Source organism: Gadus chalcogrammus, chromosome 13, assembly GCF_026213295.1.
Source record: "Gadus chalcogrammus isolate NIFS_2021 chromosome 13, NIFS_Gcha_1.0, whole genome shotgun sequence".
Taxonomy (NCBI): Eukaryota; Metazoa; Chordata; class Actinopteri; order Gadiformes; family Gadidae; genus Gadus; species Gadus chalcogrammus.
In genome coordinates this window covers 12,622,563-12,638,950 of record NC_079424.1, presented here as the reverse complement: position 1 = coordinate 12,638,950, position 16,388 = coordinate 12,622,563, and the positions used below count along the sequence as shown (strand labels likewise).

At 45.9% G+C, this 16,388-nt stretch overlaps 1 protein-coding gene across 1 annotated transcript in view; it reads right to left on the bottom strand.

The window, feature by feature from the left end:
* Window positions 1-6,697: 6,697 nt before the first annotated feature.
* Window positions 6,698-16,388, bottom strand: part of apcdd1l (adenomatosis polyposis coli down-regulated 1-like) — a 13,091-nt gene continuing 3,400 nt past the window's right edge. Inside the window, exons 2-4 of the mRNA XM_056606881.1 lie at window positions 9,669-9,852; window positions 8,803-9,334; window positions 6,698-8,344 (exon numbers count right to left, since the gene is read on the bottom strand). Of these exons, the coding sequence (XP_056462856.1) occupies window positions 7,559-8,344; window positions 8,803-9,334; window positions 9,669-9,852 (1,502 nt within the window). The 3' untranslated portion in view covers window positions 6,698-7,558. The remainder of the gene's footprint in view (window positions 8,345-8,802; window positions 9,335-9,668; window positions 9,853-16,388) is intronic.

The following is a 16,388-nucleotide window of genomic DNA, read 5'->3' as shown; positions in this document are numbered from 1 at the left end:
ACGAGGGCGTGTGGGGGAGGATGTAAAAATAGACAGTAGGCGTGTTTCTCCTGTATCTGTGAAGGGGTTTTATTTTCTAATCACTATGAGGATGTCTTCCTGCTTAGACGTGGAGGGCATGAGCAGTACATTACCTACGTTTCTTTGAATGTGAACAGATGCCAGTGAAATAGTAGCTGTCCTTACTTCTTAATCTGACTCAGTTTGTTTAGGTTTTTACCTTTGGGACAGGGCCTAGCAGATGGTTAGGTTTTGCCACATAAGGCATTGCCAAGGAAAGTTTTACACATTCATGGACATGATTTGAATGTCACATACCTGTGATAACCCGACGTATCCAATACTTTGTTAATTATCCCCTTCTTCCCCAATACTGTAAAATATTGATTTGGTTATCCACAGATAACAATTAAGGGCAGTTACTAGCTGATTTGGTGCTCATTTGGTTGTATAAAAAAGGAAAACACTACACTGGCCTATCCTGGACTCAGACCATCACCGTGATCACCATAAGCAGTCGGGCAACTGTTTTGTATGTAAGTAAATAAATAAATACGTCTATCTGAGAAGAAGAATATTCCTAGTCAAGTTGTCTCTGGTGTATAAAATTCAACCCAACCTTGTTGGACTATGTAGCATCTAAATAAATTAAGTAAATAAAGCCCCATACATGACCTTGTACGTTCTTATTTCCGTTTGGTTTATGAGTCTGTCCACGCATGGCCGGATCCAGCAGCCACAGAGGTAAGGAGGTTGGGTCAGGGCTACCCCATTGTCTGAATTACCATCTGCCGGGATAGGAAGGGTCTCCAAATCTGCAGAAAGAAAAACTGTTATCAATGGCTTCTATCCCAGTGATTCTCATGCCATTTGGCTAAGCCCACACAAATGTGAGCTCTTTCTAGAAGTATTGTGTGAATGGAAAATTTGACACAATTTCAAATGGAGTGCAGTTGGGGCCCTCCTGGGGAAGATAAACCATAGCTAGGGCCCTCCTTGTAAAGATTGACGGTAGCCGGCCCTCTTGGTGAAGATGGACCCTAGCTATAGGCTGTCCCTCCTGGTAAAAATTGGCCCTTTGGCAAAGATGGCCCCTAGCTAAGGCCCTTATGGTAATGATGGGCCCCTACGGCCCTTATGGTAAAGATGGCCCCTAGCTAAGGCCCTTATGGGAAAGATGGCCCCTAGCTAAGGCCCTTATGGGAAAGATGGCCCCTAGCTAAGGTCCTTATGGTGAAGATGGGCAGTAGCTATGGCCCTCCTGGTAAATATGGAGGGTGCCTAGGACCCTCCCAGTGAAGATGGACCATAGCTACAGCCCTACGGGTAAAATGGAGTCAAAGATAAAGGGCGTGGCATGTGTCCTCATGTATCCATAATATAGCCATGAGCCAACCACACAGCGCTGTACATACACGCACATGTGCTATAATCATCTGAGGATAGCATTGAAACCTGAGAATCGTCACCACCGCTTTTGTGAGGCAGTCATGTCCGTATCACAGTCTTCAATTTCACACAATTTCCTATCATTGCCAGACCCAAACCTCAACCCTAATCCACTTTGTTCATAAGCTCAAGGAAGGGGCTTTAACAAGGCAGTAGTCACTTATGAAAGCGCTCGCCTTGTGCTTGAGTTGGCAGCGGTACTGTTTTCGACAGGATTAAACTGTTACCAGCGGGTAATGAATTGTACCTTTTGGCTTTTTACATCTGCAGCTGTGTTGTCATATAAAAATGTACTTGATTCATTTAGTGTTGGTGTATCTGTAACAACCAGCGACGGTTGCTGTCTGCACCTCGCGGCGGTGGAAGAGCCTCTGGACGAGGTTCTGTTGGGAAGCCCCCCCCCCGGGATTCACCTGGACCTGGTATGTACGCGCCGCTCAGCTGTTTAGCTTGGCCAAGGTGGGACACAGCTGGATATTCAACCATGGAAACAGCCCAATATTCATTGAAATGTTTGTAATCTGCTGGGACGTGCCTCGTGTCCAAGGTAAATCGCACAGGAATGTCGCAAAGTGGGGCCTTCTGAGGATGAGACTACAGGGCTTGGGGGTTCTGCTGGGTCCCAGCAGATGACTCTTGCCTGAGGAAAGTTCAGGAACCAGGAGGGCGGATGGTTCAAAAAGCGTTAGTTTTATGTATTCAGTTCAAGCGTACTGATGTAAAACGCTGGGCCCAAGGGAGCAGTTGGCTGGCTGGCTATTAGCCTACTGCATTGCCTCATCACCTTTGAGAAAGTAGTCTTAATTTCTCCAACAAGGTTGACCACACTTGCCGCCATACTCTAGGCCAGGGAATTTTTAATATCTGGAGGGAGTCAGGAAGCCTGCTTAATGAATTCACATTATTTCACACCATTTGAATGAGCTGCGCAAAGTGTACTACAAGAACTTCACTATAAACTATTCAATTCAAAGAACATTATTCTTCCGTTCGGAACTTCACATGTAGAGGAGCAGCAGGGTGGGTCCATACCCAACAGTGTACACACACACACACACACACACACACACACACACACACACACACACACACACACACACACACACACACACACACACACACACACACACACACACACACACACACAGAGGCCATCAGCCCTTACTAGACATATGGCAGATAACAAACCAGTAGAATAGAATTAGTGAATAAATATTTCCTCCATAGTGGAGGAGCAATAAATAATAGTCCAGGTGTTAAAAAAGAGTCTACAGTTCAAAAAGAGGTGCAATTAGCATGTGCCTTGATCATCAAAATTATGCAGATATACAAATAACCTTCCCCCCCCCCCCCCGGCCCCCATTGGAGACGGACTGAAATCAACAAGAAAAATGATATTCATATTTTGATAAAATAGCCTTTGGGTAAATCTTCTCAGAACAAGTGTTCCACTGGACTCATTTAGGACCTAGATAAATCAAATATCTCACTGATTTTTTTCCTCCGCCCACAAGCCTCTGGTGGCCTGCGGCAGAACCCTTGATAGGCCTACCTTGGAGTCCAGGGCTGTTTGAGTTGCTCTTGCAGCAAGCCAGAAGGTTTGGAGGGACGTCAGCTGGAGAGATGACAACTGGCAGTCACGCCGTGAAGTGTGGGAGGAAAGCCCCGCAGCAACTCTCTGCAGCCAATCATTTGTGTGATCGTAACCTCAGAAGAGATACTTTGGAGTGGACCATCTGATTTGAGATGAACCGAGTCTAATAGATATTGCTTCCACGGGAGTCATTCCGTCATGGGCACCTTGTTTTTTCAATAGGATGATGGGGGGATATAATAGATGATATAAAATGTTTAATATACTGAAAAATGGAATGTGGTTTAACAGGTTTTGTATAAAACTTGAGTAGTAAAGTAAGTTAAGTAAATCAGTCTGAGTAATTACTAGAATGGCACTTTTTGCACATAGGCCTCGATGAGAACTTTGAGTATCTCTATGAGGGGGTTATTCATATTTAGTGTTGGACAGGTCGAACCTCATTAAAGTTGACTTTGCACTAGCACTAATGTAATTAGGATTGTACCACTGACCTATCTATCATCCGAATACCTTCTCATGCTTTTTATATGCCACATTCCTGCATGGTTGACCGTATTCGACCCCATCCGGCCACTAGAAAGAAAACTATCTTGGGGTCTGGCTGGCCATCAAATGGACGAGGAGTCCATTTGTAGCCCATCCCTAGAGCTTGCACTGAGTCAGTCCAGAAGACGTTCATGTGCTCTGCCCGGATTAGCCTGCAGAAAGAGCATCAGCCACATGACAACCAATCATCAATCAATGTGAATTTAAACAGAGGGAAACGCAAACGATTGACAATTGCCAATGTTTAACCTAATACTTTTATTTTGGTGTGTCGTCAATCTTGTGTTTTGTCTATGTTGTAACTCCAGGATGGCTGCCTTCGTGAGCCAAGCCTCTTGAAAATGTATTGTTAATCTCAAGGGCTCAAGCCCTGACATGGTAAAACATGGGTAAAATAATGGGCTCAGTTTGAATGTGGGAGAAGGCTGAGCACAACATTGTGGCGCGTGCGTCCAGATGAGAATGAAGTCACCCCGATATAAGGTTTGCGTGCTGGGGTTTGGCCCCACATCAAACTGTTGCCTGTATGCTAACCCTGCGCCGCCATAACACACCGCTTTGCCCATTTAAATTCATAGCCACGAAGAACGTACAGTTTTAATACCGATTACTCGACCCGAGACCGCCAGATGTATGGCTGATGTGATCTTATATCAGGCAACTGTAGCTCATAGTCTGATATATTTCTCAAAGGGTCTTGATATAAGAACGATTGAGAAAGAGCGGCAATTTTTAAAGCTATTATCACTCGACTAATGTTATTCACATAACAATATTTTGTGCACGTGTGTAGAAGAACTGCATTTTGAGGGGGATATTGGAGGGTAATTGAATTAATGATGCAGAGAAAAACAAAACTCGGTTCTCTGTTGAGCTTTGGTCCAAAAGCAGCACTGAGCCTTTCTTTACCAGAACATTTGTCAGACTAGCCCACTGAAAAACAGTTTGTGGTTTTGGAAACTTTGGTTTGTCTGAAAGGAAGCTTGTATAGGCTTTTTTGGTTCTCTTTCTTTATTTTCAATATATAGCCACATTCTTCAAGTTGCGGTGAAACTAAACAAGATTAGCAAGATTCCTTTATGAGAGCGCTAATGTCGTTCATTAAATTCAGATACTTCAAAGGATGAAGCTTTGAAAAACCCCACATTAACATTGTACTTCAATTCAGCATTCATCCAAAGTTTCTCCTGAGGAGCATTTGTACTTATTTTTGGACAGCTCTTTTGTTTGTATACAACTGATCATAACCTTGTGTGCCTCCTCTTATTTGGGGCTGATGGAGAAAATGGGCCTACTCATTCTCAAACTTACTCTGTCTTCACCACACCATTTTTTGGTTTCATACCAATAACCGTCTCTTAGCAATGACACAACGTTAGCTCTTTGCCATGAGAAAACATAACAAGCACTTTTGCGAGTGCTTTTCTGCCAGGTATGTGCCTGTTCCAAGACCCGGGAGATACTGTTAAGGACTTTTAACTTTTTGGCTTGTCACAATAGTCAAGCAAAGTCTCAAACCACTGTTGCAGATTATCTCTAGTTAAACTTTGAATTAAGCCTGCCTGGGAATTGGAATAAGAGTAAGAAAGCCTGTTTTGGGCGTAAACATGTTTACTCCTGCTTTTCACTGCTTCACACATGCTGAAATGTGTAGATAAGTAGTACATAAACAACAATCATGTACTGGAAACAGTTCTCCTTGTTATTTTATTCTCCCTCGTTATTTCATTTGATTGGAACAACGTTGTCTAATGTTCTGATGAAGGTCTGCATGATTGCAAACGGGTTTGTCTTGGGCTTCTCTACCGCCAGACAGTGTATATTTTGATGTGGAGTGAACAGAAACCACAAACAGACCACGAAAACCGTTACATCACCTGAGTCATCAACATCTCCCGACCATCTCCACCACCGTGCAACCTGGCTGGAGCCATGTTTTCCTACCCGAGATTTAAAAGAAATACATGTTAGGTTAATACTCCTCTGGCAGTTGACTTGGCAGCAGACTCAGAGTTGGTCCCCGGGCGCCCAACTGGCTGTGTTGCCAGGTTACCAACTGCTCCTAGAGATGGGTTAAATGCAGAGATTCAATTTTTCCAAGGGTAAACGTTGTATCATTTTGCTGAAACTTTAAATTATTTTGCCATTGGATTGATTCCTTTGCCTCATATTAGAGTTACCCACCACCGTCATTCATGTTCATACTTACTTAACCCTGTTTAATGTTTGATATCCAAGTGTATAGAAAGCCCAAGCCCAAGCAATGACCTCACAAGGTCCACAGCTGCCATCGCCATTTGTACAGGAGTTAATAGGAACAGTATGTAGCCCCTGGAAAGGACGCACAACCCTCACTCACTTTTGCCCTCCCACTCATTTCATCCCAGGAAGTTTAATACTACAAAGTCAATTCAGTACATTTGGCCTGATTTGGCATCGATTTTTTTTCTTTAAAATTCCTACTTTCTTTTTATTTCCTGTCTTTCATAATGCCCTAGCTTGAGTGTATAAAATGTTAATCGAAAAAGTTTCAAACAAAGTTATTATTTGAAAAACCTTGGAAGAAATAGTCTGTAATTTCTTAGTAAAAAAACAACAGAAGAATGTTGATACTGAGCTCGTCACCCACCAAATTCAACCAGAACTACAGTTGTAATGTTACTAGTCTAGCGCTCCAAGCTCTGCCTGTCTGCCCTATGCTCATCTGGACACGTTTATCATCCATGCAACTGTGTGACACATTTTGTTCGCTAACTGTTGTTTATTCTATACTGTATGTCCAATCAGATATGCTTTTGTGTGTGTGCTCAGCAGTATTCTGAGCCATCTTGGAATAGCGTAGGTAATGTGTGAACCATATGACAGTTATTTATGCAACGGCAGTAAATGTATCCACGTTCTGTGATTTTAATCTTACCACACATGAGAGAAGGAGCCAAAATCCAGTCCTTCTTTTCTTTGTTATATATTATACCAAAGTCTCCATTTATTCTTTCACTAAGGGAAAAATAAATGAATCAAGTTGTATAGGACTGTTTCATAGTAATGCAAGGCAAAGTGTTTGAAATACATTTTAATATCATATAAAAAGACAAAAATGTTGACATAAATGGTAAATCTACAAACCTCCATCTACAGTAAAATAGGACTTATATTTTCAATAATAATGTAAATAGATGGAATAAATACTTATTTTCATTGAATGGGCTGTCAATATATAACAGAGTAATTAAATGCAATCTATGATCAGTAAAAAATATGTACATTTTGTGAGAGAATAAAGCAAATATTTACTCTACTAAAACATTGTATGTTGCACTGGCATTGAAGCGATGAAAGAGAGAGTTCTTCAAGTTGTGTCGGTTCTGTACTTTGTGGGGTGGACGTGTGTATACCGAGAATAAGATAACCCTTTGTTTACAGAACTCCAAACACTTCTCTCCCGGATGTCTGAGGTGAAACGTGGGATCCTCCGGAATGTCCAAGGCTTGCTTTGGGATGATGAATGAACGTGTCCTTGCTCCAACCATCACAACCTTCTTAGGGAATAGTATTAGCCGGGAGGAAAATGTACAGCACTTGTCTTTCGAGCATGAAAAAGGAGCTGTGCACGTTTTAGCGGACCGGTAGACATAAACACATGGTTATATCACATATTGAATCTTATATTTATTTTTTGTATAGATACACTTAGAACAGTTAACAGAAATACAATATGCACCATAGATGTCATAGAAGTCATCCACTACAGTCAGCCTGATAAAACGATGGTATGGCCACTTCGCCAACATGGGGGAAATCTGCTTCAGGTTCACCCCTCACTGTCTCACGTGTCTTCTGGACAACAACTCTCACAATAAGAAGTAGATGAGGAGCAAACATAAAAGCTGCCGATAAAATGTACAAAGGCCGGCACCACCTTCTTGGAAACCATCGCAGCCTGTATGTTCAAAGCATGGCTCCCCCTCACTGCAGCCAAAACCAACTGCACCCAGCCGCGCCCAGGGCCAGAAGCCCCAGCCCGGCCAGCCTCACCGAGCCACTGGCTGCCAACTGAATCTGCTGTTGGCTGTTGGAGCCGGCGCCACTGGAGACGGTGCGATGCGTGGGCGACGCCTTGCCTCTGCCGCAGAGCAGCATGGGAGGCTGGAAGGAGGTGGGCCTCCTCTGGGGCTTGTCGGGACTCAGGCCGTCGGTGGGCCTCTCTCCGGTGAACAGCAGCGGGTGCTTCCAGGGGTCCAGCTCCGTCTTGAGGAGCTCGTACTCCTTGTGCGGCAGCTTGACGCCCAGCGCGGAGCACCCGGCCGTCGGGGTCACGTCCCGCTCCGCCCCCGCCTCCCAGCGCCCCGACGGGCCGCAGTGACCGGGCCGGCTCCCGTTCAGCAGCCTCACCGACGACTCGTCCCAGGGAGTCAGCTTCACCCGGGTCACCTTGAAGGCCAGCTCGGTGGCCCCCGGGAGCCGGTCGGAGGGGCCGCCCAGGGCGTAGTGGCCCGACGCCCTGAGCGTGAAGGTGGCCCGGGAGCAGCCGGGGTCCGAGTAGTGGCGGTAGACCCCCTCCCAGGCGTGGCGGTCCGGGTGGAAGGTGAAGTCTCGGGTGAGGAAGAGGACGGACGGCCGGGCCTCACAGCGTTGGCTGACCCAGCGGCCCTCCAGGGCCAGGGCGGCCGCGGGGGTCCGGGGAAGCACCGGGGGCCGTTGTTCTGTGGAGCGATACACCAGGGCGCACACTGGGCAGGGGTGGACGTGGTGCTGTGGGGTGGGGGGGGATAGACGTGTAGTGAGGATTGGTGCCTTATCAAGGTTGAGTTACAGAAGGGAAATGGAGGCCCTTTCTGAAGGGATGGCCCTGAGAACATTCGACATACTGTATATCAAGCCGTCAGTCATAGTTGGGATTTTAAGAATAATCCTTCTACTCTGTTTTGCTCAGCCATTCTCTATGTGCAAGGCCGTAAACCCTTAAGCTAACCGCTAGCCGGTGTACTCAGCTGTTGGCCAACAGTAGAAGACTGCCATATATCTGCTAGGCATGTCTGAAAAATCTCTGTTTCAACCGCCAGAAACCCAGACCAAACCCCTGCCGCATGACTAATCCTTTGACTAAGTGTAGGGGTAGAGCAAAAAAGAAACTCCAATTCCTGTTGTACTTTGCATAGCCAAACTGTTGCAGGCATGGATTCTAAGTATCCCTAAAAAACCGGTCTCACCATGGCGTTCTGCAGGGGCTGCTGGTACCCGCTGGGTCTGTGGTGGGTTCTCTGCGTCCACTCTGTGTGGATGTCCCCCAGGAACAGCTCCTGGATCTTCCTGCCGCCGTGGCTGCTGTGGTGCAGCTGGGTCTCCACCCGCACCAGAGCCATCTCCGTCATGGAGAAGCCCAGGGCCGCCAGACAGGCCCGCCCGGCCCGCGTGTTGTACAGCTCGTAGACCCGTCCCGCCGCCATCTGCCCCAGCGCGGCGGGCCCCTCGCAGGCGGGGGCCAGTCGGTCGACCAGCTTCCCCACGGCGGTGGGGTTGTGGACCGCCACGGCCACCCCGCTGAGGTGGTGCTCGGCCTCGGTGGCGCCCCGGGTGATCCAGGAGGCCTGGCGCAGGCGGAGCTTCCCCCGGACGCTGAGGGTGTAGGTGGGCCGCGCGCAGCCGGCGTCGCTGTAGTAGTGCTGCAGGGCGGTGAACTGCCGGCTGGCGTGGAAGGTGTAGGAGCGGGTCAGGAACTCTGGACCGGGCCGTGCCTCGCACCTAGCACAGCAGCGGCAGCAGCACAGGGGAAAGAATAGGCCTGTTGTTAGGAGGATGTTGTTAGGTTTTACTTCCAGGATTTTCATTGGATCGGCCGAAAACCCGGAGGCGAGTTGTTTTATTTTTGCACGTATTTATTTTGAGTTGATTTGTTACAGGGAAATAGAGTTGTATGGTAATAGTATGGTAATGTCAGGACCATTATTTCTGATCATTAATCCCATGGTAACTTTCCAAACGAAGCATTATTCAACTCAAGTTATCAAGGCATTATGAATGTTAAATAAATGCACGAGTGTAATTTGGTGCTTGAATCAGGGATGGAACATCGCACCTTGTGGACACCCAAGTGCCCTCCAGCCTCGGGGGCATGTCTGCTGTGATGCTCATCCCCCCCTGAAGGGAGCGGTGATGGCAGGAGGGCTCCCACTGTACACTCTCACTGAAGTTGGAGGAGGTGCTGAACGGGGCAGCAGGGATCTCCCATGCTTTACTTCCTGTCCCGACGACCAGCACGGCTGCAGGAAAAATCAATCAGACGTTAATTCTAGAAAAATTACTTTAATGACGTTAATTTGTTACAATAAATGTATATATAAAGGTTGACTCAAACGTTAAAACCAAAGCTAAGGACCGGTACCATCTCTGGGGAGATGGTGGAACTTCGATCTTAAACACTGCTCTTTCCGATTGACTGAAATGGCGCCAGGTGACGTCGCTTGCTCCACAAACGAATATGCTATCAATTGTGAAATGTATTGTTTGGTCCAGTCCCTGAGGTTTCATTTTATCGTTCAGTTTGACATTTGACTTCTGCCTCATGGTAGAGAGATTATATTCAGGCTGTCGTGAGAGAAAAAGTTTGGGCTGGCTCTGGAAAGTGTGAGTGTTGGCAATTAAACTTTTTTTCCATGTAATTAGTAGTGTATGGCTGCTATGGAAACATAGTCTTCCTGAATCAGGTCACTGCAAGAGATGATAGCATTGACTTGTCACTGTACTTGTCATGATATCGCTAGGGGTTTATGAGTGTCTGTGCGTTTGTGTGTGTGTGTGTGTGTGTGTGTGTGTGTGTGTGTGTGTGTGTGTGTGTGTGTGTGTGTGTGTGTGTGTGTGTGTGTGTGTGTGTGTGTATGTGTATGTGTGTGAGTAAGTGAGTGAGTGAGAGAACTGTATCTGTTTTATTTATATGTAGCGATCAATGGGTCACTGACAGCAGCAGATCATGCTAGCCAAAACATCTGTTGATAATCTGATTGAGAAAGCACTAGTTGGGGTATCACGATGTTGCATAGGAAGAGCAGGCCAACTTCCAACGACACAGTTAGTCAGTATAAATCCACCATTCAGTCTACTGCGTATTGATCTGCCTCATTCACATATACAATCTCTCTGGCCTGACTGGACTGATAAAGGATGGTGATTCTGATGGATCCTCTGGCTTAGGCAAGAGTAACGTTCAAGAGTAATGTTCTATCTCTGGTAGCCCAAAGCCAAGCTCTGGTTTCAGCACGGACCAAAGACATTGATTCCTCACATTGCACCACGAGGGCTGGAACATTAGCACAGCCACCCTGTTCCTAGCTGTGTGTGTGTGTGTGTGTGGGAGGCCGTGTGTGTGTGTGTTTGTGTGTGTATGGGAGGCCATGTGTGCATGTGTTTGTGTGTGTATGGGGGACCGTGTATGTGTTTGTGATATGTGTGCAGGTGTGTGTGTGTGTATGGGGGGCCGTGTATGTGTGTGTGTGGATGTGCGTATGCATGTCTGTATGGGAGGCCGTGTGTGCGTATATGTGTGTGTGTGTGTGTGTTGCTGTGTTTGTGCGTGTGTGCATGTGGGGTTGTGTGTATGTGTATGTGTGATATGCGTGCCGGGATATGTGTGTGTGTGTGGGGGGGGGGGATATGTTTGTACTGAGGTTGCACTATTTTAATTTGAGGATGTTTGGTAGACAGCCCTCTATGTGCTCGGGGGCTGCGAAGATGCTTCCTGACTCAAGCTCACTTTGAACTCACTTTGTGGCTTTGTGAAATATAGTTTAGGAAATATGAGCTGTTGCTTTCTTGTTAATGATGCGGTGATCGTTTTGTAAGGTAGGCCTATAGAAGTTAACATAGTGACTTATAGTCATAGAGACATTGTTTTGGAAAAATGTATGTTATATACATATTCCCATGTCCTGGTTATTATTGAAAACCTCTTGGAAACTGATTAAATTACACTCGATTGACCCGCCCTGAATGTTATCGTCTACAGAGTAGGCGTTCGGACCATGCATGCCTTGTTCAAAGGCCATGGGCCATGGCAGAGCCTCACTTGCACGTCTCGCTGTGATCTCGCTGGGTAACCTAAGTAAACCAACGTCAACACCCCCTTTTCAAGGGCCTGCTGTGTACAACCACTGACAAACTGTCATCATCCGCCATCCATCTGTTGCTAAATGCTGCTCACCTGACCGCTCAACCCACACGACAGCAAGATGAGAAAACAAAACTACACAGTGAAAAGATAAATCCAAGCTCTAAGCCGTCCCATATGTCTCCTCTGCGGCATTCAGATTCATAATATATCAGCGGACATGTGTGCAGCAGCGATTGACCGAGGCACGGAGACATGTCAGCTGGGTTGCCCCGCCCCCCTGCTGAGTCTTGACCCGGGGCTCTTGATGTCTTCAAACTTTCGGTGGTTCGGAAACTATTACGTATGGATGCCCACAGGGGCCTCTATGCACTTCTTTGCTGTATTCACAGAGAACAGATGAATCAGTTATATCTGCTTGCGATGGTTGAACATGAGCAAGAATTTATCAGGTGATGTTTATAATTGTAAGCTAAAATGTATCGTAATGCAAATGTAGTTAGAAGTTAAGTTCGCCTCTCAGTGCTTGCTGCAAGTTCATTTTAGTCTATCAATGTAATGACAGCGATATGGGCAGCCATTGTTGCGACGTGAACTCAGACGGTAGCTTTACTTCCGCACAAAACTCAGAGCGGAAACTCCGACCCAACAGAGTGTTCAAAGCAATTTCCTCCGAAATTGGAACCTCCAAAACTCCCTGAAACTCTGAGCGTTCTGAAGACGGCATCTTTCTCAGAGCAGCAGAACTGAGCTGGACCCGAACCAGCTAACCAACAGATGTATTGCTTTGTCCTCCCCTGGAGAGATATGGGGTCTCTAAAATACTGATAAGGATCAATTAATTTGCAAACACTTCCACCGACCAGTCCCCATTGGTATGTTCCATGTGAAAGCGTACTGAAACGTCATATCTCCTGTGGCCAAAACAGTGAGTCATGAGCCACGCAGCGAGTGGACGACGCTGTACCGTATGTGATGGTGAATCATTTGGCTTGTTTCATCAGATTTTATGCTTGAGGTTTCTCAAAGCATTTCCATGGAGGGTTTCTTGAGGTCGTCATTCTTGCCCTTTCCCTCTTTGAATCATATTCCAATTGAGCATATGGTTGTATTTTACACACAAACACATGAAAGTAAAGCTTGCTAAACTGAAATAGTTCTCCGACGGTTGTACGTGTTCCTCCACGGCACATACGAGACCATGCCAGGTCCACTTGAGTCAATATGTTGTGCAATTGATGATATTCAACTGACAGGCGTTGCACATTGAAGTCAGAGGAGGACCTATTTGGATGATTCACCTTTGGCGTTTGATGTCAGAGGTTATTGTAGTACAGAATTATTTCCAAGTGTTCTTGTTTTGCCTTTTCATTAATGACATGGACCCTGCATGGTGGTTGAAGCCAATGACCACAGAGCAATAATATAGCTCTACCACAAGGGGGCACTGCAGTGGTCTATGGGTATGTGTGTGTATGATTGCGTGCGTGCGTGCGTGCGTGTGTGTGTGTGATGCTGGTGTGTGAGGTCGAGATGTTTGGCCTGAACAGCCCTGTAGCCTTTAGTTACCACAGTACATCACTTGAGCTAGCTCACTGGTGTGACTGAGGACCAGCCAAAGCAATCCCCCTGCCACACTGCCCGCGTCTCCAAGCGTTGAAAAGGTTGGGCTACTTCAACATAAACACACACTTACATGTGTGCAACCCACGTTCACCGTGGCAACCTCCATCCTGTACACTAGAGACATTGACTTATAGAAGGGATGCCATTTATGAAGGACCTCCGAGCTATTTGTTTGTTTGTTTGCTTCCGCGATTACGGTTTGGCAGGGCTCACACTCATCTGCCGTCCTGTCCACGGTTGGAGTCTTTTTTTGTTTTTTTGAAGTGCTACTAGATTCTGAGCCATCCTGGGCAAACAAGATCTAGATCCAGCCACTTCTGAGAAACAGCCCACATCTTGTGAGGGAAGTCATGCGATTAGAGCCGTGACTGCTCCTACAGTGTGTATTGGAGAGACCTTCTTGCCTGTCTCTTTCCAGACAGCAACTCATCACAATTAAGGAGAGGAAATGAATTGAGGAAACTTATTTTCATCCAGATCCATCAACGAATGTACAAACAACACAAAATACTTTAAATGATGAATGAACAGAAAGGCTTCTTAAAGATGACTTCCTTGAGCTCCTTCTCAGCCTTTGTTCATTATCCTGTATCACATTTCAGTGCTTCCCTGTGTAGTGTAGGGACCCTGTCTGTCCTTCTGTGCATAGATGTAGGGACACTGTCTGTCTGTCTTCATTTTCCAACTACCTTTCCCTGCATGAACGCCACAGAACAAATACCCACAAAACTGTCCAAGAATCCCTCCCTGCCCACACACACACACAGACACACACACACACGCACACACACACACACACACACACACACACACACACACACACACACACACACACACACACACACACACGCACACACACACACTGATCCAGGTGCTACCCCATCTTGCCTCCAAATCATCTCTCCCTTCCCCCATTGATGGGAAAAAACATGATGTCCCCACCTCATTGCACCTGGGTGGATCTCGGCTCCCCATCCACCCCTAACCCCTCACCCCTCTGCGGGAGGATGCAGGCTGGATGCGGGGTGCACTTAGTTGAATTTGGATGGAGGGTCTAGGTGGTTTAAGCTTTCCAATCTCTTGAAATTCATTCATAGGGGCACAGCCTAGGGGTTGGTGACAGAGATGGATGTGGTAAGATTGTTCTGGTTATGTGTGTGTGCATGTGTTTCTGTATGCCTGAGTGTGTATCTGGGGATATGTGGGTATTGTGTGTGTGATGTATGTGTGAAAAAGTAATAAATGGTATTGTAACCACTCTATCTGTTCCATATGTTGAGCTAAACCTCTACTACTCCCAGCTGCACTTCAACACACCCTGGCTGAATCTGTCCTCCAGATTCCGATGGCCGATACAAGGATATCTGGATTGCGTTCGTATTGGGAAAGAGCTCACAGCCCACGTAACAAGGGATATAAATGATTTCAGGTGAACGCTGTGAAGAGAAACAGCCCCCCTAAATCAACTGTGTTTTTTGGGGTATTTCGTAAGTGTCAGACGTAATCCCTCAATGAAATACGACCGGCGATATTTCGCCTGCAGAATCCTCAGTGTAATTTCTTTGTTTCTTTTTAAGTACTAGATAAGTAATAGATTGGTGTACCGGACCCCCTACCTCAACTTTCTGTAAATCTCCAGAAACCTTTCTTATTTTTCACATAAATCCTAATAATGGCAGACATCAGTTATGACAGCAGTAGTTCCAACCATGTTTCAGTCCAAAATGGTTGTTGCCAACCTTGTCAGAAGTGTTCAACAATTGCCAGGTAAAAAAAGCCGTCGTCAGTGTACAAATTTGACTTTCAAATGTGTTGCCTACAACTGTCAAATATTGACCGTGGCCTCTTATTGAAAGTGATGTATTGTTGTTTGTGTCAGCAGCTGGAACCTAATTAAACACAATATAACACCAACCATACCTCTCTTTTGAGTATCAGTGTTTAAATCTGTGTCCCCCTCTCGCTCTCTCTGTCTTTTATCCACGGTCGGCCATCTAGGCCTAGATCAGTGGAAACCACAATGTCAGCCGCAGGTCAGGGAGAATTTAAAAGGAACACAAGGTCTGTTTTGTTATTTTAACCCCCAAATCTCCCTTTTTTTCTTTCTTTATCTGCCTCCCCCTCCTCGTCCATTTCCCTGCACACCTTAATGGGGGGGGGGGGGGGGCAGTGTGTGTGGAGAGCCTGCTGTTGTCTTTTCATCACACTTTAAGCCAGCTAATCTGCCAGCCTGGTTTATTTGGACATAGGATCAAAAGAGTTTTGTCCGGTTGAACCTTTGCTGCTGGTTGCTCTGTAGTCAGGAAATGTCTCACTGTGTCCTTACGAGGGAAGGAACGAGAAGAGACCAGAAAGGGAATAAAAATGAAAACTGCCTTTCTTTCCTTAACCCCACAATGGAACAATCTTTTGCTAAAACAATTTCCAGGTCTTTGAATAAATGAAAAGAAACACTATCCAGATGCAAACATGACTCCGGGTGAAGGGCAGACACACACACACACATACACGCGAGCGTGCGCAGTTGTCTACACAAAATACCACAATCTGTAATTCAGAAATGGATTTTGGATGTCACCCGAAGGTGCTGTCATTTTTTAATCAATTTCCAATAACAGTTCAATGTTCCACTCTGTTTGCAGCACAGCTCCGTATCACTTTCAAATGCAGCCACATGGGGCCAGGATTCGAATGCCAAGTTCTCTAGCCACCGAATGGATTATCGTGCCTTAGTCTGTAGTTTGCTGTGACCGATCTGGTGGGTATTAATCAAATAGGGAAGAGGGGATTCCTAGCTATTGTGGTGTCTCCTTGCTAGACAGCAACAGGCAGTCAAAACATTGACAGTATTAAAAGAGGAGTTGATGGTCTGTTGACGTTTAAGATCTGAGATTAGAAGTGGCTACACCTTAATCCTTAATCTTGGCACACTGACGTTTTGGAAGGGCTCATGGCCGATTCATATTTCTGGAATGTTTTCACATCATAGGTGGAAAAGTACAAGTGCCAAATGTTAATGCTACATCCAAGGTTTAATTTAAATGGATAGAATTAGTAGGATTTTTATAT